A 25440-nucleotide genomic window follows, 5' to 3' on the forward strand; every position below is an offset into this window, starting at 1 on the left:
GAAGGGCGCGCTGGGCAGCTTCCGCGCGTGCGCGGTAAGGCCTGTCTGCCCGACCTTCAAGCAAGGCCGGTACCACCATGTTCTCCCGGGCGAGCGTCGCTGGGCTGTCTGCCCGGGCCTTGCAGCCGCAATGGTATGACAGATTGCGGGAAGACTGGGAATACTGCGAGGGATGGAAGAGCTCGGTCAACTGGGGTGGAATTGGGGCGAGGTGGGGCGCGTGGGACAGATCCTAGGCCCCAGGGTCCGGTTAGGCCCCGGGTCCTGCAGAAACCTCGCAGCTGGGCAGCAGGAAGCCGCTCCGAAGCGGGGAGGGCGCGCGCGAAGCCTGGAGCGGGGTCAGAGGGCAAGGTCACGCCAGGTCCCCGGAGGCTGGATGGATCATCTGGGACCTCGGGACCAAGACCTTAGTCCGAATTAATGACGGGGCGGCCTGGAATCCATTCAGCTCATAAATACCAGCTTCTGCTACTTACCAGGCGCAGAGTCTCGGGAAGTGTTTGGCAGGGCCCGCAAGGTGAAGGGGGGACCTGAGAAAGAGCCTAGGGGACGGTTAAGGTGTGCTCTGTGTCCTTGACACCTTTTCAAAGACTCCAGTGCTGGGCAGAGTGCGCTTTAAGAGTTATGGTCTCAGTGAGCTCCCACTGTGTAGCAGGCGCTTTACTAGGTACTGGAGAAACGAAGGTGAAAAAAGATTTCTGCCCTTATGGCAGGCGGGCGTCTTGGTGCATAAGGGACTTTAAAGATCTGCTGTTGGCGAAGTAGGGAAAGACATCTAGCACCACCTTCAAACGATTATGCCAAAGCATGAACCTGCAAGGTCATGAAATTGTCCAAAGGTCCAGAGAAGGAGGCGATAGATGAGTTTTAAGTGACATTTGTCAACTGCCACGAAGGTAAAGGGTGCTATATGTTTGGACGATTTAAAAAATTCTCTTGGAGCAAAAGAAGGCCTAGGAATAGGCAAGATAAAAATTATGTGGTTGACGTTGTATAAATAGTATGAAATGTTTTGAAACTAGACAGTTCGGAATAATTTCAGACAAAGTCCTGAGGGGATTATTAGCTACAGGCCAAGCCCTAGCAATTCCCTTGTTATATAGTATGGCACATTTCTAAGGAGCTACAGCTTGGAACTTGATTGTAGTATTCTGATTTGTGAGAAGGGACTATAAATCATTAATTGAAATTGATAGGTCTTTCATTAAGCTAAGAATTTATAGCAATATACAAGAGTTTCAGGACAATGAGGAAGTTCAGTATGATGTGAAGAATCCACATAAAATATTTGGTGGATTAGCCTCAGAAGTCAGATTTTTCTTCTAATCTTGAAAAAGAATATTCAAAGGAATTAAGTCACAGTAATTAAATTCTCAGTTGTATAGATTTTCCCATTTGTTAACCATTAAGCAGATATTTGTGGAGTGCCTGCCCTACATCAGTTGGCACTATGAAAAGTGCTAAAATGTGGTGACGAACAAACAGATATAGCCCCATTGAGGTTGCCAGTGTGACTATTCTTGGTGTGCAGTAGTGCTCTGCAAACATCAACTTTTTTCTTATTTTTCCCATCTTGCTGTGCAATCATGTAATATGTCAGTATTTTTAGAACCTGAAGCACTATCCACTTTATTCTTTAAAAAATGGAAAGAGCCCAGTACAGTGGACCACACCTGTAATCTAGTGACTCTGGAGGCTGGGGCAGGACTCTATCAAAAAAATATAAAGGGCTGGGAAGTTTCAGAAACAATGTTTTAGGTAAAAATTCTAAAAATACCTTTTTTATTAAGACAAATACAAGATAATTTGAAGATATTTTAATAGAACTTTGATTTAAATAAGAGCTCTCAGAGGCAACTACTGCTAGGAACCTAATCAGCAAATAAATGTCGTAGTCCTGACCTTTGAGAATGTTGGTTTAACAGGTAGATTATGAATACTCATCAAATATCAATGTTTTCAGCTGGCTATGGGCACACGACTTTAGTTCCAGTGACTCAAGGAGGCCGAAGCAGGAGGGTCATAAATATGAGACCAGCACTAGCAACTTAGCAAGGCCCTAAGTAATTTAATGAGACCCTATCTTAAAAATTGAAATAAAAAGGGCTGGGGACATAGCTCAGTGATAAAGCTCCACTGGATTCATCATCCAGTACCCCTCCTCCCAAATATGTGAGAAGGTTATCCTGTCTGCCAGAGGAAAAGAAGATATAACCATGGGTGGGGGTTGAAGAAGTGTGAGGTACCACTTTTTGGTGTAGAGGTAGGTGATGGACTTTTACACCGGCATTCTAATTCAGGATTAGACACACTTCATACTTCCCCTGGATAATTAGCCAGTGGTGCTTCTTCCTTAATTTTTATTACATAAAGCATTACATATTTCTTTAAAAATGGCTCAAACTGCAATTTCACTGGACAGTGAACCACTCCTGATTCCCTCGTTTACTGTGTTCAGGTTGTCTAACAGTGCTGTATTCTTATAGTAGATACTGGTGATCCCAACCCAGGTGATTGTCCATCCAGCGTATTTGATGTATTTCAAGCTTCATAAACTCCTGAGGCTTTCTCAGGACATGATGCAGTGATTCAGAACTTGATCTCTCAGTGTAAAATCTTCCCAGCACAAAATTCAGTAAATCAAACCATCCCTCAAAATAGCTGATGGCTATTTGATGGCAAATTGTGCTTAAAAAGAGATAACATAGAAATCATCTTTAGATCTAAATGAAGGCTAAGTATGAGAGCGCTTTGAAACACATGAAATCATATTATGTGCACAGCATAAAGAATAACAGAAAAGGGCTGGGGTTGTGGCTCAGTGGTAGAGCACTTGCCTAGCATGTGTAAGGCACTAGATTTGATTCTCAGCACCGCATATAAATGAATAAAATAAAGGTCTCTCAACAATTAAAAATTAAACAAGATGTTTTCTCTTCATACCTTTCACTTGGAATAACTCAGGAAAACCAAAACATTGTATTCATCCAAATATGGCATGGCATTCAGATTTGTTCCATACAGTATTCTCTAATGAGAAACTTATGTCAAATTGAAGTGTCTACCTAAAATCATAATATCCAAATGTCATTTGTGACAACCTGTAAATTTAGAGTGTTTGGAGTGAAAAAGTCATTATAAAAAAGAAAGCCAGCCAAAAATGGAATTATTTTTCAGATGCCATTATGAGCAATGGTGATTAATAGAATAGTTGCTACATCCCATAATCTGTACTCTGAAATAGCAGACTTTGTATTTTCCAGTTTTTATCTTCAGTACATCCATTCTTATATTAAATATGTAAAAGCTCATATTTTACATGTAGTCTGCTTCCTCTTTTCTTTGTGAAGGAGTAATACCAGTATTATGCTAGATAAGTCAAGAGACTTTTAAAACAAATCTTTTGACTTTGACCTTTCATATTTATTTTTATGCACACAAACACAATCACAAAAATGAGACTATAGAACATATTTCATACCTCCATTTAAAAAATTATAATTGATAAAACTTCACTTTTTAGTAGAGTTTTAGGTATGTAGGAAAATTGAACATTTAGTATAGAGATGTCATATACCCATCTATAGCGCTGAACTGTTTCCCCTACCGCTAACATCTTATAATGGTGTAAGTGCTACATTGAGCCATTATTGAAACTATTAACTAGAGTTGGTAGTTTCATTAAGTTTCACTTTTTCTCTTATACAGACCCATGGATTTTGACAAGTGTGTTTGCTATTACAGCAAATTCCTCCTCCCCTCTCCTAGAAACCCTTGCAACCACTGATCTCTTTACTGTTCCTATAGTCATTTCTGGCACAGTATACAGCCTTTTGCAGATTATCTTCCTTCATATTGTAAATATGCATTTAAGGTCTCTCCCCGTCTCTGTGGCTTGATAGCTCATCTATTCTTATTGCTAAATAATACTTCATTGTGAGGCTGTACAAGGGTTAGGTTACCAATTCATTCACATATTGATGTCCTTCAGGTTTTGACAATTATGAATAACGCTGTAAACATTTGTGTGCAGGTTTTGTGTGAACATGTTTTCGGGTCAGTTGGGTAGATACCTAGGAGTATGATTGTGGGATCTGATATTAAGACTATGTATAGCTTTATGAGAAACTGCCAAACCATTTCTCCCAAAGTGACTACACCATTTTGCGCTCCCACCAGCCATCAATGAGAGTTCCTCTCTCTACACATACTTGTCATCATTTGTTTTTTTTTTTTAATGGATTCTTCTAGGTATACAGTGGTACCTCATTTTGATTTTCAGTTACCTAATAATATGATACTAAGTACTTTTTATGTGCTTTTTTGCCATTTTATATCTAGTGAGGTGTGCAAATCTTTTGCTCATTTTTTTTTATTTGACTGATTTGTTATTGTCAGGTTTAAGAGTTTTATATTCAGGGTCAAATTCTTTATCAGAAATATGTTTTGCAAATATTTTCTTCTAGTCTGTGGCTTGTTTTCATTCTCTTAATAGTGTTTATCACAGATCCAAAGTTTTAAAGTTTGATAGTTATAGTTACTGTTTTTCTTTCTGTCCCCCGCCCCCCATCATAGAGCATGCTTTTGGTGTTGGATCACTGCCAAACCCAAGGTACCTAGATTTTCTCCTTTGGTAATCTTCTGGAAATTTTGTAGTTTTCATTTTACAAAAGATCTATGATCCACTCTGAGATAATTTTTGTGAAAGGTGTTATAGGGTCATTGTTTAGATTAATATTTTTACATACGGGTGTCCAGTTGTTCCAACACTATCGGTTGTAAATAGTATTCCTTCTCAGTTTAATTGTTTTTGCTCCTTTGTCAAAGATCAGTTGACTGTTGTGTGGGTCTCTTTCTGGGCTCTCTACTGTGTTGTTGCTTGATTTGTCTGTTCTTTCACCAGGAAGTCTTGAAGTCAGGTAGTGGGTTTCAGTTCTCTTTTTCTTCTTCAATGTTGTTTGGCCATTCTAGATTTTTTGCCTTCCACATTAAATTTAAAATTAGTTCCCTGGTATCTATAAAGTAACTTGCTAAGGTTTTGATTGGAATTGTTGAATCTATAAAACAAGTTGTAAAGAACTGATCTTAGTAATTTTGAAACTTCCTAGCCATGAATATGGAATCTCTTCCCATTTATTGAGAGCTTTGATTTCTTTCATCAGTTTTTTGTAGTTTTCCTCATGTAGATTTTATATTCATACCTACAACTCTTTAAAAGTATAAAATAGATCTAATATAAATTTTATTTGTTTTTTATGTGTATAATTCTGAGGTCTTTTATGATTTCAAAATCCATTTGTTTATAAATGGTACAGTGAGCCCTTACCTGCTGGTTCTGTCTTCAGATTCAACCAACTACAGATCAAAAATATTTGGAAAAAAATTTGCATATGCACTAAACATGTACAGATTCTCCACCCTCCGTCATTATTCCCTAAACAGTACAACAAATAGTTACATTATCATAAGTAATCTAGAAGTGATTTATATGGATGGGGTTGGGGATGTAACTGTGGTAGAGTGCTGGCCTAATGTGGGTGAGACCCTGGCCTCAATCCCCAGCACCATACACACACACACACACATACACACACACACACACTCACACAGACACTCAACACAAGTACATTAAAGGATATTGGTAGGTTACATATGCAAATATTATGCTGTTTTATATAAGATATTTGAGCCTTGAGGAGTGTGTATCCATGAGTGGCCTTGAAACCAAACCCAGTAGATACTGAGGGATGATTGTATATAGGTAAGCAATTAACTTGAGGTAAATTAACCTTATATCCTGCAACCTTGCTATAATTGCTTATTGGTTCCAGGAGAGTTTTTTGGCGATTCTTTGGGATTTTCTACATAGATAATTGTGCCATCTATGAACAAACAAGGTTTTATTTCTTTCTTCCTGTTTTAGTCAGATTTTTTGCTGCTGTGAGTGAAGGACCAGACTGGAACATTGTAGAGGAGGAAAAGTTTATTTGAGGGCTCACAGCTTCGAGGTCTTGGTCCATAGAAGGCTGGCTCCATTCCTTGGGGCTGGAGGTGAGGCAAAACATCATGACAGAAGAGTGTGGCAGAGGAAAATATAGCTCACATGATGATCAGAAAGTAGAGAGACTCTACTCTCCAGATACAAAATATATACTCCATAGCCACGCCCCCAATGAACCACTCCCTCCAGCCACACCCCACCTGCCTCCAGTTACCACTCTGTTAATCCCATCAGGATTAATTCACTGAATTAATACAGCCCAGTCATTTCTCCTCTGAACTTTCTTGCATTGTCTCACACTTGAGCTTTTGGGGGGACATCTCCCAATCTATTTACATTTTACTTTCTTTTCTTGACATTGTGCTTTTTCTTTTTTTTAAGGGTAGGAGGCTTTATTCTTTTGGCAGATCCTCTCAGTCATTATGCTGCACTGTCAATAAAAAATGTATGCTTCTCTGTAAAGCATTTAAAAAAAATTCCAAGGATGAGATGGCTGAAATCTCAGCTCAAGTATCTCCAAATACATTGTTGTCCATTTCCTGACTTTGCTGTGTGTTATTTCTTGGTTGTTTTCCGGATCAGTGCCATTGTGTTTACGAGCTTCTGTGGTGCATGCTTTTTTGTAGGGTCGTATTTCTTCAGAGCCAAATCCTGGGGTCCACATGTTTTACTGCGTTCTAGATGCAGCTGGACATCTTTCACCTCCAGAGTGCTGAACTTGCGATGCTGAGCAAGCTTGCAGGCTGCTGTCACCACACTCTCAATAAAATCATCAGCAATCTGCAGCAGCATCTTCATCCAATGGCTCATTTGGATCCACTTCTCTTACGAAGTCTTGTAATTTCTTCTTGGTCAATACCTGATTGTTTTCAGGGCTAAGACAACCTCCTGTCCCAGGGAGTGCCTGGGATTTTTACCACTGTAGTGCTATTGGCCATGGAGCCTTGTGGAGGGGTACTGGCTGGATGGGTTTTATATATGAGAAATTGGAGAGGTTGATTAGTGCTGAGGGGCCAAACTGGTTCATAATCTGCCGAGCTTTGGATTTCAGCTCATAGAGCTGTAAGGACCAAGACCAATCAAAGGCAGCAGCATCTATCTCCCCACGATATGCGGAGACTGCCCCAGTGAAACTTTCTTGTCTCAGCAGCCGTCTGACTGTGTGGCCAATGTTGTGCAATTTCAATGATTTCCAGTATGATGTCGAGTAAAGTGGTGAGAGGAGACATTGCTCTTTCAGTATTAGGGGCAAAGCCTTCTAGTTTCTCACCATTAAGTTGTAGGTTTTGTAGATGGTTCTTGTCAAGTTGTGGAAGTGTTCCTCTATTTCTAATTTACTGAGAGGCTTTTCCTGAATGAGTGTTAGTTTTTTTTTTTTTTTTTGTTAGATGCTTTTTCTGCATCTATTGACTATTTGGTTTTCTTCTTTAACCTGTTGATGTGTAGATTATTTTTGAGCATTGAGTGAGCTTTGTATACCTAAAATAATTCCCACTTGGCCATGGTGTGTAATTGTTCTTGAGTAGTTTTGCATCTAAGTTGATGAGAGATATTAGTCACAGGTTTTTGTGTCTTATAATATCTTTATCAGGTTTTGGTGTTAGGTTAATGCTTGCTTCTTAGAAAGGGTTCTTTCTGCTTCTAATCTGACCTCTTCTGGGATAGGTTTTGATTTTTGTTTTTTGGTACTGGGGATTAAGCCCAGGGACGCTCAGCCACTTAGCCACGTTCCCAGCCCCTTGTTCATATTTTGAGACAGGGTCTTGCTAAATTGTTTAGGGCCTAAGTTGCTAAGATTGACCTTGAGCTTGCAATTCTCCTGCCTCAGCCTCCCAAGTTGCTGGGAACAGACATGCGCCAATATGCCCAGCTGGGTGGGTTTTTGTTTGCTTGCTTGGTTTTTATTTTTAGCATCAACTACCATGTCTACTAATAGTTTTCAAATCTGTATCTCAACTCTCAAAACTCTCATTTACCATTGGACATTTCCACCTTGTCCCCTAGTCTTTTTAATTGCTTCTTATTCAAAATTCATTATCTCCAGGGCATTAATCCCAGCCCAGTGTTTCTGTATGATGATAGCACCGTGCACTCAGGTCTTTAAATCATAAACTTTTGGTCAGTCTGTTTTCCTTTCTACTAAGAGTTTGTTCTCAAGTCCAGTCTCATATTGCTTTGCCCATACCTTAACCCAGATTCTTGCTGTTTCTTGCCTGGAAGCTGCAGCAGCCTGTGTACCATGGTATGAATATTCATCAATATTCCTGCCTCATTTCATGCTTGTCACTGCCATCTGAAAACTAAACTGACTCATCTTTTCTGTACTATCTCCAAAATAGTATTTACACTGCTTTACTTTCTAATATTTAAAAATATTAAATATTCAAAATAATATTTAAATACAACCAATATCTCCTGCTTCCTCTGCTGCATACCTAGTGCATGATATTGTCTTTCAAAACTACATCTTGTTCTGAGAATGCCCACCTTTGACCTGGCTTTATGCACAAATTTACTGATTCTTCAATTCTCCTGTGTAGCTTTGCTGGCCAGCACAAATACTTTGTGTGAATTCAAAGGCTTAAAGATAATAATTTATAACATGCTGTCTTTCCACTAGGGCAGGGATCCTCTTATTCATCTTTCACTAACTTTAATTCAAGTCTAAACATTTTTATCTATATGCATTGCATTTTAATATTAAAGATGACAAATATTTTATTAAATTTGATGTAAAACTTGAGTTTTATGAATCCTGTCTGAGATGATAATATGTTTCTGGTGGTCAGAAACCAAGTCCCATTTATCAGTACCTGGAACATAGAAGCTACCTAGTATGCGTTTATTTTATTGAATTTTAAAAGGTCAAAATCATTTTAAATAAATGTACTTCCATTCATGTGGTCACGTTAGGCTGTGTGATTGATGCTAACTATTATATATTATTATATTACTGTTGTTGGGTGGTGGTGGTGGTGGTGGTGGTGGTGGTGGTGGTTATTGGCACTGGGGGTTGAACCCAGGGGCACATTACCCCTGAGCTACGTCCCCAGCCTTTTTTACTTGTATTTTGAGACAGGGTCTCGCTAAGTTGCTGAGGCTGATTTTGAACTTGTAATACTCCTGCTTTTGCCTCTCAAATCACTAGGGTTCAGGGGTGCACCACCGCATCTGGCTTGGTGCTTAGTATTACTTTTAAACATTATTCTGCACTAAGTAAGTCAAGGGTTGCTTTTTAGGAGTGTCTGGTCTTGATTTTAAATAATTAGCTTAACAAGGGAAAGGACTTTTTTATCCTAGAAGTAATATAAGCAAAGATGGAGATGGGAATGGAGCATTTGTGAATGCCATTGAGACATAAGTGAACAGTTTATGTTATAGTTAGACCAAATAAAATAAGGTTTGGCACAGGCCTTGGTTATAACTATTGGGAATTTAAATATATAACTATGTCTATTCATATACATTCAAATTCCTGTATTTTAACAGATTGTTTTTCATTAACTCTGAAAGTTTTTCTTATATAGTGGAATTATTTTTCAAAAAACTGAACTGTTTTTAAAACTTTTTTATTCTCAGGATCCAAGTTCGAAATATGGCAACTTTGAAAGATAGTAAGTATGTTTGTGTGTCTCAATATATGAATTAAAGAAAACTAAATTTTGACAAAAATACTTTGAAAAATATACCACTTGAGCCCATTTTATATTGGTCAAAATTGGCAAAATGAACCTATATTATGTATGTGAGATGTTGAACTTGTTTTATAAAAGACAAGTATAAAGTGACACATGTGGAAGTTTTATTCTTATTCTATGTCTTTAGAGTAATAATGATATAACTAGAAAAATCTGTACTGTTTGCATATACATATATACATAATGTTATGAAATATGTGGTTAAGGCATTTTTAATGTCATTTAATGTTTTAAATACATAATGTACTGTTTTCTCTTAGGTTGCCATTCACTTATTCTGTACAAATAATAACTAGTCTTGCCCTTTTATTAGTACTAGTTTTAAATAAAGACGAGTTTAGTATCATGCTGTTTATTGATGGTCTAAGTGCTAATTATTCTACCTTGCACTTTAGAAAAAATTTCATTGAATTCACAAATGAAATGATATTGTAATGCCTTTGTCTTCACGTAGCATTTCAATTTTTCAGTTACCAGGCGACTAAAATCAATCAAAAACATCCAGAAAATTACCAAGTCTATGAAAATGGTAGCAGCAGCAAAATATGCCCGAGCTGAAAGGGAACTGAAACCGGCTCGAGTATACGGAGTAGGATCTTTGGGTAAGAGAAGAGTTTGATTTACAAATTATGAACTGTTTAAACATACACGTATGACTTGTTTAGTGCTTTCTGTGATACCAGGCCTATTCTGAGTAGTTGACGTGTACTCATTTTCATGTACATACATTCTGCATGGACTCACAGCAACCCTATGAGGACAAGAACTGTGAGAGTCCCTGCATACCAAAGTTAAGTAACTTGCCCAAGGTCACATACAAATGGACAGGAAGCCTCTGTAACCACTATATGTGACTGTTAAACTAAAACATTCTGAAATCTTTCCTAGATTATTAAATGTACCATCAAAAGCACTTGGAAAGATAGTACATTAGACCCAGAGGCTTGATTGCTTCCTGTTACCTTGTGACTGTAGGTGAGAGGATCGAGGGTGGAGAGATGGTACCCGACAGAGGAGAGTTGAAGGGGTGGTCATGGATATGACTTGTTTGGAGAATCTCCATGATGTAAAAACAGGGAAAATAGCTGAAAACATTCATTTTTAAGACACTTAACCACAATTCTTATCCTTTCAAAAGCATCAACACATTTTCTTTGGTAATTTTATCTAGTCCATTCTTGATTAGTCTTCCTAATGGAGAAAAAAGTGACATAACAATTTCAAAAAGGATTTATATTTTTCCAGATGCTTGTATGCTTATTTGATTATTAATTTGTCTTGGAAATAAGCAAAATTGAAAAGAGCTGGGAAGTTCCCATCACAATCCTTTGAACTCTTCCATTATTCTGTGTCATATTGACTTAAGACTACCTCACAGAATTTGTAACTGTTTATTATGAATCTTTTACACAGATTTGAAAGTGAAGAGAATTATATAGTGAACCCCCACTTATCTACAACTTAGCCTAAAAAAAATCTCAGCTCAGGACCATCTAAATTTTTAAGTTTGGGGCTCATATCTTTCCAAAAGAATATTTTCATTTTGAGGAAGGTAGTCCCTATTGCTCAGTTCTTATAGCCTTCCAACCTTACTTCTGCTTTTGCCCCTTTCCACTTTTTCTCCATCCCACAGCCAGAATGACTAAGTTTTCTGAAGCAGTTCATGCTGACCCCTGCCCTAAAATCTCTTTACAGTTAGCATAAAATTGTTACCATGGCCTTTAGTTCTTTACGTGATTCTCTTCCTACTACATACCACACTGCTGTTTTTAATTTCCTCTGCTCAAAATGCTCTTCCCCTCATTTGACGCAGATTTCTATTCAACTACACCCCTCAAGAGACCTTCTTAAACCACCTTATCCTGAATTTTTCTCTGCATTATTTGTGTACTTGGGTTATGCTTCCTTATTTCCTTCTTTCTTATGTGTCACTACATGACACTACCTGTCCTTGTTTACTTGTTTTATTATTTGACTCCCCAACTATAGTAGAAACTTCATTCTACATTCCCAACACGTAGAACAGTGGGTGTTCAATAAATGTACAATTGAATAGGACTAAAGGAAAATGAATCTTACCAACAGAATTCATAAGCAGAATGTTTAAATATGAACTTAGAAGGCAAAATTCCAAATTGAAGATAATATATCTTTGTATTATCTACATATTGTATATAAAGCATATCTATGCATGAGATGTAGAATTGCCTTCAATAATTTTTTGTGGTCTTCTATATCTTTTTAAACATACATTTATCCTGCCCAAGGAAATTTTATGTAAGAAAATAATAGAACAGGCCCCAGATGACATGGCCTCTCTCACTTTAAAAATGCTGTATTTAGTGTCACCTTGTACAGAGGAGAGTTGATAGGTTAACCATCCATTCATCTCAAACCCACTGGCTCCCATAAGTCTCATTCTCTCAGTAAATGTTTGGTTGGTTGATGCTCAGTTCTTGCCTAGAGTAGGTCAGTGATTTCCAGTTTATATAGGATTATGTCTATTTATATCACTGGATACCTAATTTAAGTAGAATGTGTGGCATAGTGAGCATTCAATAATTTTATCTCCTCATAGTCTTTCTTTTTCTTTTATTTTTTTTCTGTTTTTGTGGTGCAAGGGATCAAACCAGGGCCCTCGTACATACTATGTAAGACTCTACCACTGAGCTGTGCCCCTGGCCCTCCATGTAGTATATTAACCATTACATTTTCATACCAAGTTCCTCAAGCCAAAACTAAGACCAGGTTAACTTTGGCCAAGAGAAGCGTTCATAAAAAATTACTCTTCAGCTTATTTATGTAAAAAATGGAAAGTCACTTAACTATTTCCCTTTCTTGTTAATACAAATAAATATGTTTGTTCCTCCCCCAAAAGTTTGTAGCCACAAGATGTTCATTTATAAAGGAGAAACCAGGGGCTGCAGATGTGACTCAGTGGTAGAGCTCTTGGCTGGCATGCAAGAGGCCCTGGGTTGAGTCCCCAGAACCACTGAGTAAATAAGAAACTGGCTCAGATAGCTGAATACAGTTATTTGCAGTATAATAATAAAATTCAAGTCAAGGCTGCTAGTCAGCTTCTGCACTCTAAACTAAGAAGGTATTAACTGCTAGCTATGAAATTTTAAAATTTTTAAATATTTAAAAGATTTTAAAATAGGCATTTTATGCTGTGTAAAACATTTAAAGGACTTAAAAGATGTGTTTTCCCCACTCCATAAACTTTGAGTTGCGTATTTATTTCTACTTTTTATGGGAGATCCTCTAGTTTTAAAAATTGAGAGTCACTGTCTTATACTGAAGAGGGAGATAGCAGGAATGTTCTTGAAGTGGGTGAATGTAATGCTGCAAAATGTACCTTGCAGCTGCAGGGAGCCTCAGCTGTCCAACTGTAGCCAGCTGTTAAAACCCTATTTGGTCAAGTCGTCCTTCTCAAGGGCTGCTCCTAGCCAGTGACTGAGCACAGACAGATGCTAAGGCAGGTTGGTTTGGGGAAGTCTTGGGGCTCCCAGTAGCCTTACACTGCCAGTGGTGAAGGAGCTGCTGCATCGCCTTTCTTCCTCGGGTCACGTGTTCTTCCCACAGGTCAGGCTTGATCATGGTAGATGGCTCTTCTGCCTCTTTTGACTTGTTCCTGTTTTCTCTCAAAAGGATTTCCATAGTAAAATTGTGTATCTTTAATCCATTCAATCTCTTCTTTGCCTGTTTCTTGGAAGACCAGTTCAACAAACTTGATAAAGTAATACCAAAAATAAATTGTCTTCATTACTTCAAAATCAATAGTTTTTTTTAATAAGAATTTGATATGTAGATTGTATAAGCAACTCAGTAAATATTTGTTTCCTGCTCTTTCAGTTGTATGCTGGAAGTTTGCATTCTATAGAAGTCTGATATCTAGATAAGTAGGTGTGTCTATAATTCTGTCCTCTTTCACAAGTTTTTTAATTGTACTAGGAATTTCTTTTAGTCAGTATTTAAGAAAATTAGCCATTAATTGATTCTAAGGAATCTTTCTTACATAGAGATTTAAACCCTTCTGGTTTTTTAGCCTGGTTATAAATAAAGTATGTACACAGACACTTTTGATTATACTTGTGTCAAGTGTCACTTAAATTTAATTGCATATTGTGAAAATAGCATTCCCTGGTAAACTAGGGATTATTACTATATTTAATATAAACTGATTATTAAGAAAGCTGTGTGTTTTGTTTGTTTTTCAAGCTCTGTATGAAAAAGCTGATATTAAGGTACCTGAAGACAAGAAGAAACACCTCCTTATTGGTGTGTCCTCAGATCGAGGACTTTGTGGTGCTATTCATTCCTCGGTGGCCAAACAGATGAAAAGTGAGGTGGCTACACTTACAGCAGCCGGAAAAGAAGTGATGCTTGTTGGGGTTGGTGATAAAATCAGAGGCATACTTCATAGGTACATTAAATGTGTTGTTCGTGTTCAGCAGGGTGCAAGTGTGATGAAACAGAAGTTTCTGGTAGTTGAAGCAAATATCAACCTTTCTTGATATACTCAGAGAGGTTTAATTTTTATTTTTTTCAGGATATATTGGAGTATATATTTTTCCCCATTTTTTAACTTGCTTTCCTGCTTGTCCTTCGTCTGCATAAGTTGAATACAATGGGAATGTCCAAAGCTCTTAGCATTAAGCCAAACAAAGAATCTGAGGAGGGGTCACAGCCTGGAAATGTGAGAGAGGAACAATAGTTCATTAGGATTAAAAGAGATATAAAGGCAAAGAGATAAGAAAGTTTGGATTTTTAGTCCAGACTTCTTTGCAGGTACTGCAGGAAAGAAATAATCGTGATAATGCAGAAAACTTAATTCAGGGAGCCATCACTCATTTCCCCAAAAAACTTGATCACTGGTGGCAAATTTTTTCTTTTCCCATATGTTCTTTCAACACAAATATTCTATTAAACTATTTTATGTGATCTGTAGGACTCATTCAGACCAGTTTTTGGTGACATTCAAAGATGTGGGAAGAAAGCCCCCTACTTTTGGAGATGCATCAGTCATTGCTCTGGAATTACTAAATTCTGGATATGAGTTTGATGAAGGCTCTATCATCTTTAATCGATTCAGGTAAGAAACAATTAGAATTCCAAGTTATTTTCTGTTCATGTTTTAAAATAACTCAATGTCTTAATTTAAAACTTATTTTGAGATTTATAATTGCTTTTGTGATTTCTAGGTCTGTAATCTCCTATAAGACAGAAGAAAAGCCTATCTTTTCTCTTAATACTATTGCAAGTGCTGGTAAGTAGTTTTTGTATGGTAAGTATTTTTGGATATGGAATGGAGAGAGTTGTACACTAAGGAAAGTAGTATTTGTCCAGAATGTCCTGTTACAAACTGGGCACAGTGGCACACACCTGTAATCCCAGCACCTTGGGAGGCTGAGGCAAGAAGATTCCAAGTTCAAAACCAGCCTCAGCAATTAAAGCAAGACCCTGTCTCAAAATAAAAAAATAAAAAGGTCTGGGGATGTGGTTCAGTAGTTAAGCGCTCCTGGGTTCAATCCCTGGTTATCCCCTTGTCCCCCCCAAAAGAGGGAAATGAACTGATAAGTTTTTACAACATTAGAACTGAAATTCATCTCAGCTTCTAGGTCTCCTATTCTTTCTTATGCTTAGAAAGGTTTTTTTTCAGGGGGCTGGGGAGATAGCTCAGTTGGTAAAGTGCTTGCCTTGCAAGCACAAGGCCATGGGTTCGATTCCCAACACCACAAAAAAAAAGTTTTTTTTTTTTTTTTTTTTTTTTTTTTCATTTCATTTTCTAGATTTAGACATTTATAGTTATCCAATAATTAAATGGCTAACTTGGAATTATTATATTACACTGTACTGGTTGATGAAGGAAGTAATTGTTTTATTGAAAAAGAAATTGACAAATGGTGTGACCCTTCTCGTGTACAACCAGAGAAATGAAAGTTGTACCCCATTTGTATACAATGAATCAAAAGAAGGAAAAAAATAAAAAAAAAAGAAATTGAGTGCTTGTTGGGTTTGTGACACTCTGGTAGGTGCTATCCAAAGAACTTCACAACCATGAAGTTTAGAGGTTTTTTTTTTTTTTTTTTTTTTTTTTTTTTTGGTACGGGGGATTGAATTCAGGGACGCTTAACCAATGAGCCATATCCCCAGTCCTTTTTTGGATTTTATTAGAGACAGGGTCTTGTTGAGTTGCTTAGGACCTTGCTAAGTTGCTGAGGCTGGCTTTGAACTTAAATCCTCCTGCCTCAGCTTCTTCAGCTGCTGGGATTACAGGTATGTGCCACTATGTCTGGCTAGTAATTATTTTAAATGTCAGCTTCTTTGTATTTAAGTCTCTCAGAATATCAAAGGCTTTGTTTACACATTATATTTTGCTGAAAATATGCTATGATCTGTAGTACAGAAATATATGAAATTATTGGAACAATTTAATGTACTTTAAAAGGACTGTAAAGGATTTTTATACTGCTAAGCTGTTTTTTTGATAAACTCAGTCTTTGCTTTGTATAACTTCAAAGAAATGTATCACTTGTTTTAACAGAGAGCATGAGCATCTATGACGATATTGATGCTGACGTGCTGCAAAATTACCAAGAATACAATCTGGCCAACATCATCTACTACTCCCTGAAGGAGTCTACCACTAGCGAGCAGAGCGCTAGGATGACAGCTATGGACAATGCCAGCAAGAACGCTTGTAAGTTCAAAATAGGGACAGTGCTATCAGTAATGTTTGTGAGCCCAGTGTATACCTCTGCTCAGAAGAATACGTTGCCCAGAGTAGTATCACAAAACAGGAGCCAGGTGTGGTGCATGCCTATAAACCCAGCAACTCAGGAGGCTGAGGCAGGAGGTTTGCAAATTTGAAGCCAACCTGGGCAACTTAGTGAGACTCTGTCTCAAAATAAAAATACAAAAGGACTGGGGATGTAGTTCAGTGTTAAAGTGCCCCTGGATTCAATCTCCAGTACCATAAGGGAGTAGGTGGAGGGGTACGCAACTAACAAAATATTCTCTTCCTTAGAGGGAAGTACATCTTTTTGATAGGTCATAGATTTGTAAATACCGTGCAAGGTGGCCTATGGAAGATATAAAAATACCTTCATAAAATTCTTTGTGAGAAGCCAGTTTGGGAATCCAAGAAGAAACAATTTCTTACTTTTAAATTGAACAGTAGAGGTTAATCAACCAATTATTCTTTTCTAGTTTTAGATTTTTATTCTCTAATCTTTTTGTTTGTAGCTGAGATGATTGATAAATTGACTTTGACATTCAACCGCACCCGACAAGCTGTCATCACAAAAGAATTGATTGAAATTATCTCTGGGGCTGCAGCTCTGTAAGTAATTGTAGATTGTTCTCTCGCAGGGGTTTTTCTGACTCATTTCCTTGTATGTGATTGTTTAGTTTTTGGCTGCTTAAAAGTTTTTTTTTTTTTTTTTGTCTATTAAGGTTGAAATCATTCATTGCTTAATCTTGTGTCCTTACTCTCAGGATATAATGATTTGATGGACCTGGGATCTGTTTGGTGTATTGTTTCATCTGAAACAGGCTTAATTCTTTCTGTTCAGAGATCATGGTATTGCTAGTTTTCACTTTTCCTAAGTATTAGGAATGAATATGAATATTTGGATATGAATAATTATCATTTGTAAAAATCTGTCTTTGACATTTAAAGCATTATAAGCCACACTTTGTGAGTTAGAGGACTAGTTTTGTATAACTCCATAAGCCACTGAATGGAGGTAGAGTCCGGGAATTCTTTTTAATTGTTGTTTTCTATTCCAGTACCTTAGATAGTATACTGCCTTCCTGAAGAAAATTTCATTGTTGAGAAAATTTAATGGTTGTGGAACAAAGGATAAGATCATGGGAATATTGTTCAAAAATTATTAAGTTGAACATCAACAATGTGCAAAGTACAGTGCTAGGCACAGTGTTAAAGATGTGATCCTCTTTCAGGGCATTTACATTTTAATAGGATAAGAAAAATATATGTGTGATGAAAGATGAATTGTATAGCAAATTATCTTTGACTTATTCCACCTTACCCTCCTACTAATTGTTTACCAAGTTCTGTTTTACCTTTTAGATATCTTTGTAATATTTTATGCCTATATGACATACATCCTTGTCATTTCTCTCCTGAATTAAAAAACGGTTGAGCTGGGCACAGTGGCACGCACCTGTAATCCCAGCGACTTGGGAGGCTGAGGCAGGAGAACTGCAGGTTTGAGATCAGCCTCAGCAACTTAGCAAGACCCTGTTACAAAATAAGAAATAAAAAGGGATAGGGTGTAACTCAGTGGTAAGGTGCCTCTGTTTAATTCCTAGTACCCCCCACCAAAAGAAAAGGTGGGGATTGAGTTTTTTGTATCTGCTTTTAAGATAGGGTCTCACTATGTTGTCCAGGCTGCCTTGAACTCCTGGACTCGAGCAATTCTCCCATCTCAGCCTCTTAAGTAACTGGGACTACAGGTACACCATTACACCTGACACTTAAAGAGGCACTCAAACAAAAAGTTTTTGCAGGGCACATGGTGCAGTCTTAACAGAGAAAACAGATATCAATAGAATACAGGGGTTAGCAAACTGTGACCCAGAATTACATTTTTAAAGGATTATTAAAAGTCAGACAATATATGATTCACAGAAGAAAATTGGCTGATCTTCTTGAGTACATTACAAGGAATATAAGATTCTGCATTACTATATTTTCTGGCTGTCAACACTCTTTCCAGTCTAATCTCTTATTATTTCTTGCTTGCTTGAATCTCAACCACCCATCTATTTTCAGGTCTTCAAATACATCATTCTCTTTCTCACCTTTAAGGAGGTAGTTAGTGCTTTTGCCTAATGTGGCATTCTTTTCTTCCCCTGATCTTTGGATTCTTTATCTGATTGCTTCCTGTTTATCATCCTAACTGGGCTAGGAGAAATCTTTTTCCCAGAAAACCCTCCTCACAGTTTGAATGAGGCACCTTTCTTTAGCATTCTGTGCTTCCCTTTATCTTGATACTTACAACATTATACCAATAATTGCCTTTTTATTTTTCTGTACTCCTGAGGCTAGGATGGGAACATGTCCTAAAATGGATTGAACGAATATAGATTGTTAGCTAGTTGACTTCATCAGCATCAGCTTTACTACCCCTAGCATCCTTCTTCTGTCTCTTATTTTGCTTTCTAACCATAGCTTTGTTAGGAATAACCCATCTCTCATCCTGGTCACTAATGTTCTATTAGTATTGGGATAGTCTTGTGATGTCCAGATTGAAAAACTTGGTTAAGATAAAGATATTCTCTCTGCGACTCGCCTTTGTCATTATTCTGGTTGTATGTCCTATGCTGATGCTAAGCTGATTTCTTCTTGGGTGTTAAATGAGAGAAAGCCTGGGGCTGTGCTGTGTGAGATCATCCAGAGAACTCAAAGTACTTTTTTGCTCTTAAAGAGGAGATGTTGTGAACTGTGATGATACAACTTCTGCAAAAATGAGGATCAGGCTTTTCTTGATGGAAATGAGGAGTGGGGGATTGGGACATAAAACTGAGAATTTAGGGGGGAAAATCCAGATAACTGGCAAATGACTATTAAATTTTTACTCTAGAAGTGTAATCTAAATCCTTATTTTAAAAGTTAGCTATGTAGTCCTAAGTTGTTTATATGAATGGAATTGCATGCTCTATAACTCATCCAATTATGATGATTCAAAACAATATGTAATACACATTGACTATTCAGTAATAAAATTAAAGGCATGAATAAATCATAATATTTGAGGTGCCAAGTATGAGTTGCTAGCTTAAAATTTTTCAATGTATCATATATTCTTTATAGAAAAAAATAGTAAATTATATGTTGTCTTGCCTACTTGCATGAACATGTTTTTGTTGCTTCTAACCAGACTGAAATCTATAGCTTTTTATATATCATATTTTTATATCAAAACTTACTTTGGTAATATTTATATATACTCAAGGTAGCATGTAAGGAAATGGACTGTGATTAACTAGCATGGAATGCTTTTTGACCTGCTTGTTTTGTGTTTTTCTTTTTGTTCTAATATAATAACCAGGGATTAATGATCAAGTTCCATCCCCAGATAAGAGGTAAAGTACACTTACTCTTTCCATACCCCCTTAGGAAAAGAAACCTACCCGGATAGAATTAAAGCCACTTTAGCAATAATGAAACTACTTCTCTAAACAGATTTCAGATTAGCAGGGCAACTTTTAGTAGTAGCCAATTTATGGAAGCTAGTGGGTTTTGGGGCTTCAAAAAAAAAACAAAAAAAAAAACATTTATTAAATGTGTTGGTCATACTGGTCATAGAAAATGTAGATGGAAGGAAATGAATTTGAAAGATTGAGAATTAACATTGTTTTGAGATATTAAGTGTACGTTAGTGAAGAGTGGTGGTTCTCAAACTTTATGGTAAAGAACCAATGTCTGATTTAACAAGACAGCTAGATTCTTGTCTGGTTTTGTATTCATTTTGTTGTGATGTTATGCATCATGAAGCCTCTGAAAAATCATGACATATTATTCTATGAATAAAATGAGAATAAAAGCCAACAAATAATAGTACTATGAAAATAGGTTTGCCCTCTTGGACCCCATGAAAGTTTCCACAGACCAAAATTTGAGAACCACTGCTATATTTTATTTTATAAATTATTCTTTATATCCCAATTAAAATGTTATCTCTTGACATCATAATTTTCCCAAAAAATACTATGATTTTTTATGTGTTCTTACTTTTGTTTTTCAGGTAAAGAAGGAAAATTCTGTGAGCTGATTTTACTTTTAGCTTACTGCTGTCTGTCAGAAGAAATGTGGTTCATTGTTTGAATTACTAAGGACAGCAAGATATTTGTAAATTATCTTACAATAAACAACTTGAAAATAAAATCATTGTCTCATATAAAAATGATTGTATGTTTCAAAATGAGGTGTTAAAACATTTAAAAATATCAACACGCTATTATTTTGTGGAAGAAATTTAAGTAGCTCTTCTAATTTTACCAGCCTTATAAAGTCTAGCTCCTTTGCGGCCAGTGTAGAAAGATGGGCTGCATGCACATCACACCTTTAGCCCTGGCTTCTGTCCTTTTGAAAATTTTTTTTCCTTTTGCAGTCTTAAAGAACTTTCAACAAAATACTTGGAAGCATTTGCTTCTTCTCATACATAGAATACAGAATTCCAGGCATATACTTTAAATGTTACTTTGCAGTGCTGGGGATCAACCCAGGCCTCTCACATGCTAGGCAAGTGCTCTACCACTGAGCTACATCCCCAGCCCAAAATAAATTTTCTAAAAAATCCTTTTGCAAACATTAAGAAAATATTTAAGTATGATATTCATATTTATATAACCATTAAGATTGGATTGCCTGAATTGATTCCATGTGTCATGTTGGCCATATCAAAATCTCAGACTTTCTTTTTCCTATTTGTTAGTAGGGCACTTATTTTTTTTTAAATTACAAATTAATATATGAATTCCAAAAAATAAACTATATAAAAATATAAACCCATTCTCATTTAACAGTTGAAGTATATTACTGATTCTTAAAAACCATTAAAAATGTAAGTGCATATATTTAGAAAGGTTTCAAGCATTTTGTTTTTCTATCAATTATATTCTTAAGAATGAATTGAACGATATTAATATAAAAATCAATTAGCAAGTACAAGCCTGTAAAGAGATCAGTACTGTACTGCCTCTAACAAAAAGGCTTCCAGGAGAGACTGACTGGAACCTGATTATTTTCTAGTTCTCCTGAAAGTTAATGAGCCACTGTTGTATGGGTCAGTGAATGAGGCTTTGGGAGCTTATTACACTGAGGCTTCAACCAGAGTAATAACATGAGCCAAGTGCCAGGTACCTTTCAGGAATGTTGGCAAGCAACTGGGTGTTCTGAGGGCTTTTATGAGGGCTTTTATCTGGTTTTGATGGTAAACAGCTTGGGCCACCTCCTGTTTCTAGGATAGCAGAACATTTCTGTGGGGGTGCACTAAATGTCTCAGACAACATGGAGGCAAAGCAAGGGCTAGAACCATCAGTATAAGGAATAATCTGTTAGGCTACCTATGGCAAATTCCAGGTTCAAAAGAGAGGGCATGGGGGCTGTGGATATAGCTCAGTTGGTAGAGTGCTTGCCTCACAATCACAAGGCCCTGGGTTCAATCTCCAGCACTGCAAAAGAAAGAAAAAAAAAGGAGAGGGCATGGATTTGGGGGTCTCAGGGTCACAGCCCTGTTTGTCTTCAGTATTGATGTTATAATTTCTACAAGGGGTTCCTCCAGTGTAGTGTCCAGGGCTTTCACTGTCCAGGGTTCCCTGTGCCTTTGTGTTTGGGGCCTCATTCCTCTAACATTTCCCTTACTTTAACTGTAGTAGTATACATCCTCCATGTTATGGAGGGAGCCTTTTAAGACCTTAAGGCCTTTGCCTTAAAGTGTCCATTCTATCTGCACATTTAGAAGTGTTTGTTGGGTAAAGATTCTAGGTTTGAAATTGGAATTCCTTCTGCATTTTAGAGGGATTTTGCTTTTTTATCTTCTGACCTCCATGTGACACTTCAAAAGACTTGAAGCCATTTGATATCTGAACTTTTGTGTTGCCTGTTTTTCATCTCTGAAAGCTGTTTTCTGTTTTGGTTTTTGGTGCTGGGGAACAAACCCAGGGCCTAAAGCATGCTAACTAAACACATGGTCTGCCATCAAGCTACACCCTCAACACCCACCCAATCCCCAAAACTTCTAGAAAGTCTTCGTCTTCACTGTGAAAGTTCACAATGATCTTGGGGTGGAGCCCTTTTTAGACATTGTGTTGAACACTAAGACTTTTAGCTATAGAACTTGGTCTAGAAAAAATAAAAACCAGACATTTTCATCAATTATTTCATTAATGACTTCCTTCTTTCTGCAGCTCCTGTTTTTTAGATTTGAACCTTCTGGTCTTTCTTTTTGGATTATTTATCCATATTATCTTTTTTCTTCTACTTTGTTAAAGGGTTTTTTTTCCAACTTGATAATTCTGTTGCATTTCTTTTTATTCTCTGTATTCTTTTAAATAATTCATTTAATTTTATATATTATTAATTTATTTGGTGTTTTCCCTGCATGGTATCTAGATATTATGTTCCAGAAGGTTGGCAAACATTTTCTGTGACGCGCCAGATGGTAAATATTTGAGGCCTCTGGGACACAAAGGGTGTCAGCCACATATTTGCTTGTTTTGTTTTGTTTTATAGAATGCTTTCAGAATGTAAAAGAAAAGGAAAAAAATTCTTGGTGATTTGGACCAGGTTTGCTTGCCAACCCTTGTTCTAAGTTTTCCACAGATCCTACAAACTCAGTCTGCCCATGTTCAAAATTATGACAAGCCAGGTGTCCTGGTGCAGCTACTTGCTACTAGGGAGGTGAGGCAAGAGAATTGAAAGTTCGAGGCCAGCTTTGGCGGGTCCAATCCAGTGCTGCAAAAAAACACAAAAAGAAAAAAAAAAACAAAAAAAACAACTGATTTTAGAAGTGCTGTATTTTTGTTTTTAATTTTTCTACCTTTATTTATTTATCTTTATGTGGTGCTACAGATCTAACCCAGGGCCTCACATGTGCTAGGCAAGTGCTCTACCACTGAGCTACACCCCCAGCCCAGAAGGTCTACATTTTTAAGTAGGGTTCTGGCTGTAAGCTTCACTGAAGGGTCACCCCACCACCATCACATCAGTATCTTTAGGTTGGATATGTGTGCATTTAATTTGGCATCTTTAAACAGAAATCCAGGGTAAGATTTTGAAAATTAAAGGGTCATGTTATGCGCTTGGCTTCAACTTGGACATTCCACATTGGTAAAGTGCTACCTGACTTTTTTGGTACTTTCAAAGTGTTGAATGAACATCCTTTAGCAAGTCTCTGTATATTTTGATGTATTATTTGAGGTGGAATCAATGACTCAAACTATGTAAATTTTCAGTTACTAATTAATTGTGCCTTGGATAAACCTCGTTTTCCATGACACTGCTTGTGCTTTGCAGAGTACAAACTGCACATTTTAAAACAAACAGTGCATGAGATTGGTCTAAAACTCAACTAGTCTAAAACTCAACTTTTAATCTTTAACAATCTGATGAGTGAAAAGATAGTAACAGCCCCATTTTTTAAATTAAGGGTTTTTTAAAAAATTGAAATACGAATTCTTTGCCATGTTAGTGACATCAATTCTTTCATTTGTGTTGCAATTTAAAAGTAAGGAAATTTGTGTAATTGCTGTTGGATAAGACTGCATCTTCAATGTTTTTACTCTATACTTTTAAACACTAGCAGATTATGTATAAAGGGAAGCAATAAACAATAGAAATGGCACTCTTAATAGAAATTTTTCATTTCTCTTAACAGACCCAACAGGATCACGGGGGGGGGGGCGGGGGGGGGGAACTGAACAAGGATTCAATATGCTTTGCCAACTAGACCCAAGAAGATAATTTTGCACAGAGTAGTAGTGGTGAGGAACATAACTTGTGCCCTACTAAGCTGTCTACAGACAGCTGGATTCCACTGCCTTTAGGGAAAGCAGTTATTCTCCATGTCACTGCAGTAGCTCTTGCAGTAGGTTCCTGTTTCCTGCTTCACACTTCTTGCTTCTATTTTTTATAATTTGAAAATAGCAGCTTTATTGAGATATTAATTCATCTGCCATAAACTTTGCCCAACTAAAGTATACAATTCAATGTTTTAGAATCTTCAGAGTTGTGTTCTAATCCATTTTATGCACTATTGCAAGATGAATTGTTCTAAAAAGCTTTTATTTGTTTGAATACTGACTACCTGTGAGGTACTATGCTGTATGTTGGACACATGCCAGTGAATGAGACGAACACAGCTTCCACTTCCTGAAGTCTATGGCAAAGAACAATGAGCTTAGCTTTGGACATCCACCAAATATTAATTATAGCTAAGGTGTGCATAGGAAAGCCAGGCAGACATTGGTCATTAGAAGCAGTGAGCCACACCAGTATGGCATTCAGGAAAAATGTGAGATACAGTGTTATATTAAGGTGTCATCTTTATAAAGCCAATGATTAAAAACTGGGGTGAGTCATGAAAAGAGAACAAACACTTAACAAGCAGGCAGAGGCATTATAGGATAAAGTAAACCTTTGATATTTAAGAAGCCAAAGTTCTCCCTTTGAGAGAGAAGGAAGATATAAAGCTGACAGGGAAGGAGAAAAGGAACATGCTGTTTAGATTTGAATTAGGGATATCTACATGCACTTAGGACTTTAAAATACAATATTTTCTAGTTTGGCCCACTTCAAGGTCCTAAAGCAGTCACTGTGGTAATGAAGTTCAGCTCGCACTCATCTCTGTTCTACATAGTATTCCTCACTAAAAAGAACCAGGCACCCTTAGAGATGAGGCCCTTGCCAGGAAAGCGCAAGGTGAGCCTAGAAAAGCAAGTGCCAAAAGTAAGGAAATGCTCAGAGTGACAGTGGCATGGTACAAGAATATGGCCGTGGTGCCGGTGTGGTGCACATACCTGTAATCCCAGGGACTCAGGAGGCGGAGGCAGGGTTGCAGTTTGAGGCCAGTCTCAGCAACTTAGCGAGACCCTGTCTCAAAAATATATCAATAAATAAATGGGACAATTTAATCATCAAAAGATAGAACTGTGATGGTAACAGATTATGACATCATATTGAACTAAAAAAGAATCCCTAATCACAGA

At 37.2% G+C, this 25440-nt stretch overlaps 1 protein-coding gene and 1 pseudogene across 3 annotated transcripts; one reads left to right on the plus strand and one right to left on the minus strand.

The window, feature by feature from the left end:
• On the plus strand, window positions 1-20617 carry Atp5f1c (ATP synthase F1 subunit gamma). Of its 3 annotated transcripts, XM_047520579.1 has the most exons (10): window positions 1-133; window positions 9581-9615; window positions 10170-10301; window positions 13921-14125; window positions 14651-14794; window positions 14904-14968; window positions 16247-16402; window positions 16948-17044; window positions 19782-19815; window positions 20478-20617. In XM_047520579.1, the coding sequence occupies exons 1-9, from the start codon at window positions 78-80 to the stop codon at window positions 19786-19788; spliced, it is 897 nt and encodes a 298-aa protein (XP_047376535.1). In that variant the 5' UTR covers window positions 1-77; the 3' UTR covers window positions 19789-19815; window positions 20478-20617. The 3 variants fall into 3 exon arrangements, with proteins under 3 accessions (XP_047376535.1, XP_047376536.1, XP_047376537.1); XM_047520580.1 differs by lacking the exon at window positions 19782-19815; XM_047520581.1 differs by lacking the exons at window positions 19782-19815; window positions 20478-20617 and having other exon boundaries at window positions 16948-17048.
• The window catches only part of LOC124961689 (transcription initiation factor TFIID subunit 12-like), a 25868-nt pseudogene continuing 6704 nt past the window's right edge, over window positions 6277-25440 (minus strand).

This window comes from Sciurus carolinensis, chromosome 12 (assembly GCF_902686445.1).
Source record: "Sciurus carolinensis chromosome 12, mSciCar1.2, whole genome shotgun sequence".
Taxonomy (NCBI): Eukaryota; Metazoa; Chordata; class Mammalia; order Rodentia; family Sciuridae; genus Sciurus; species Sciurus carolinensis.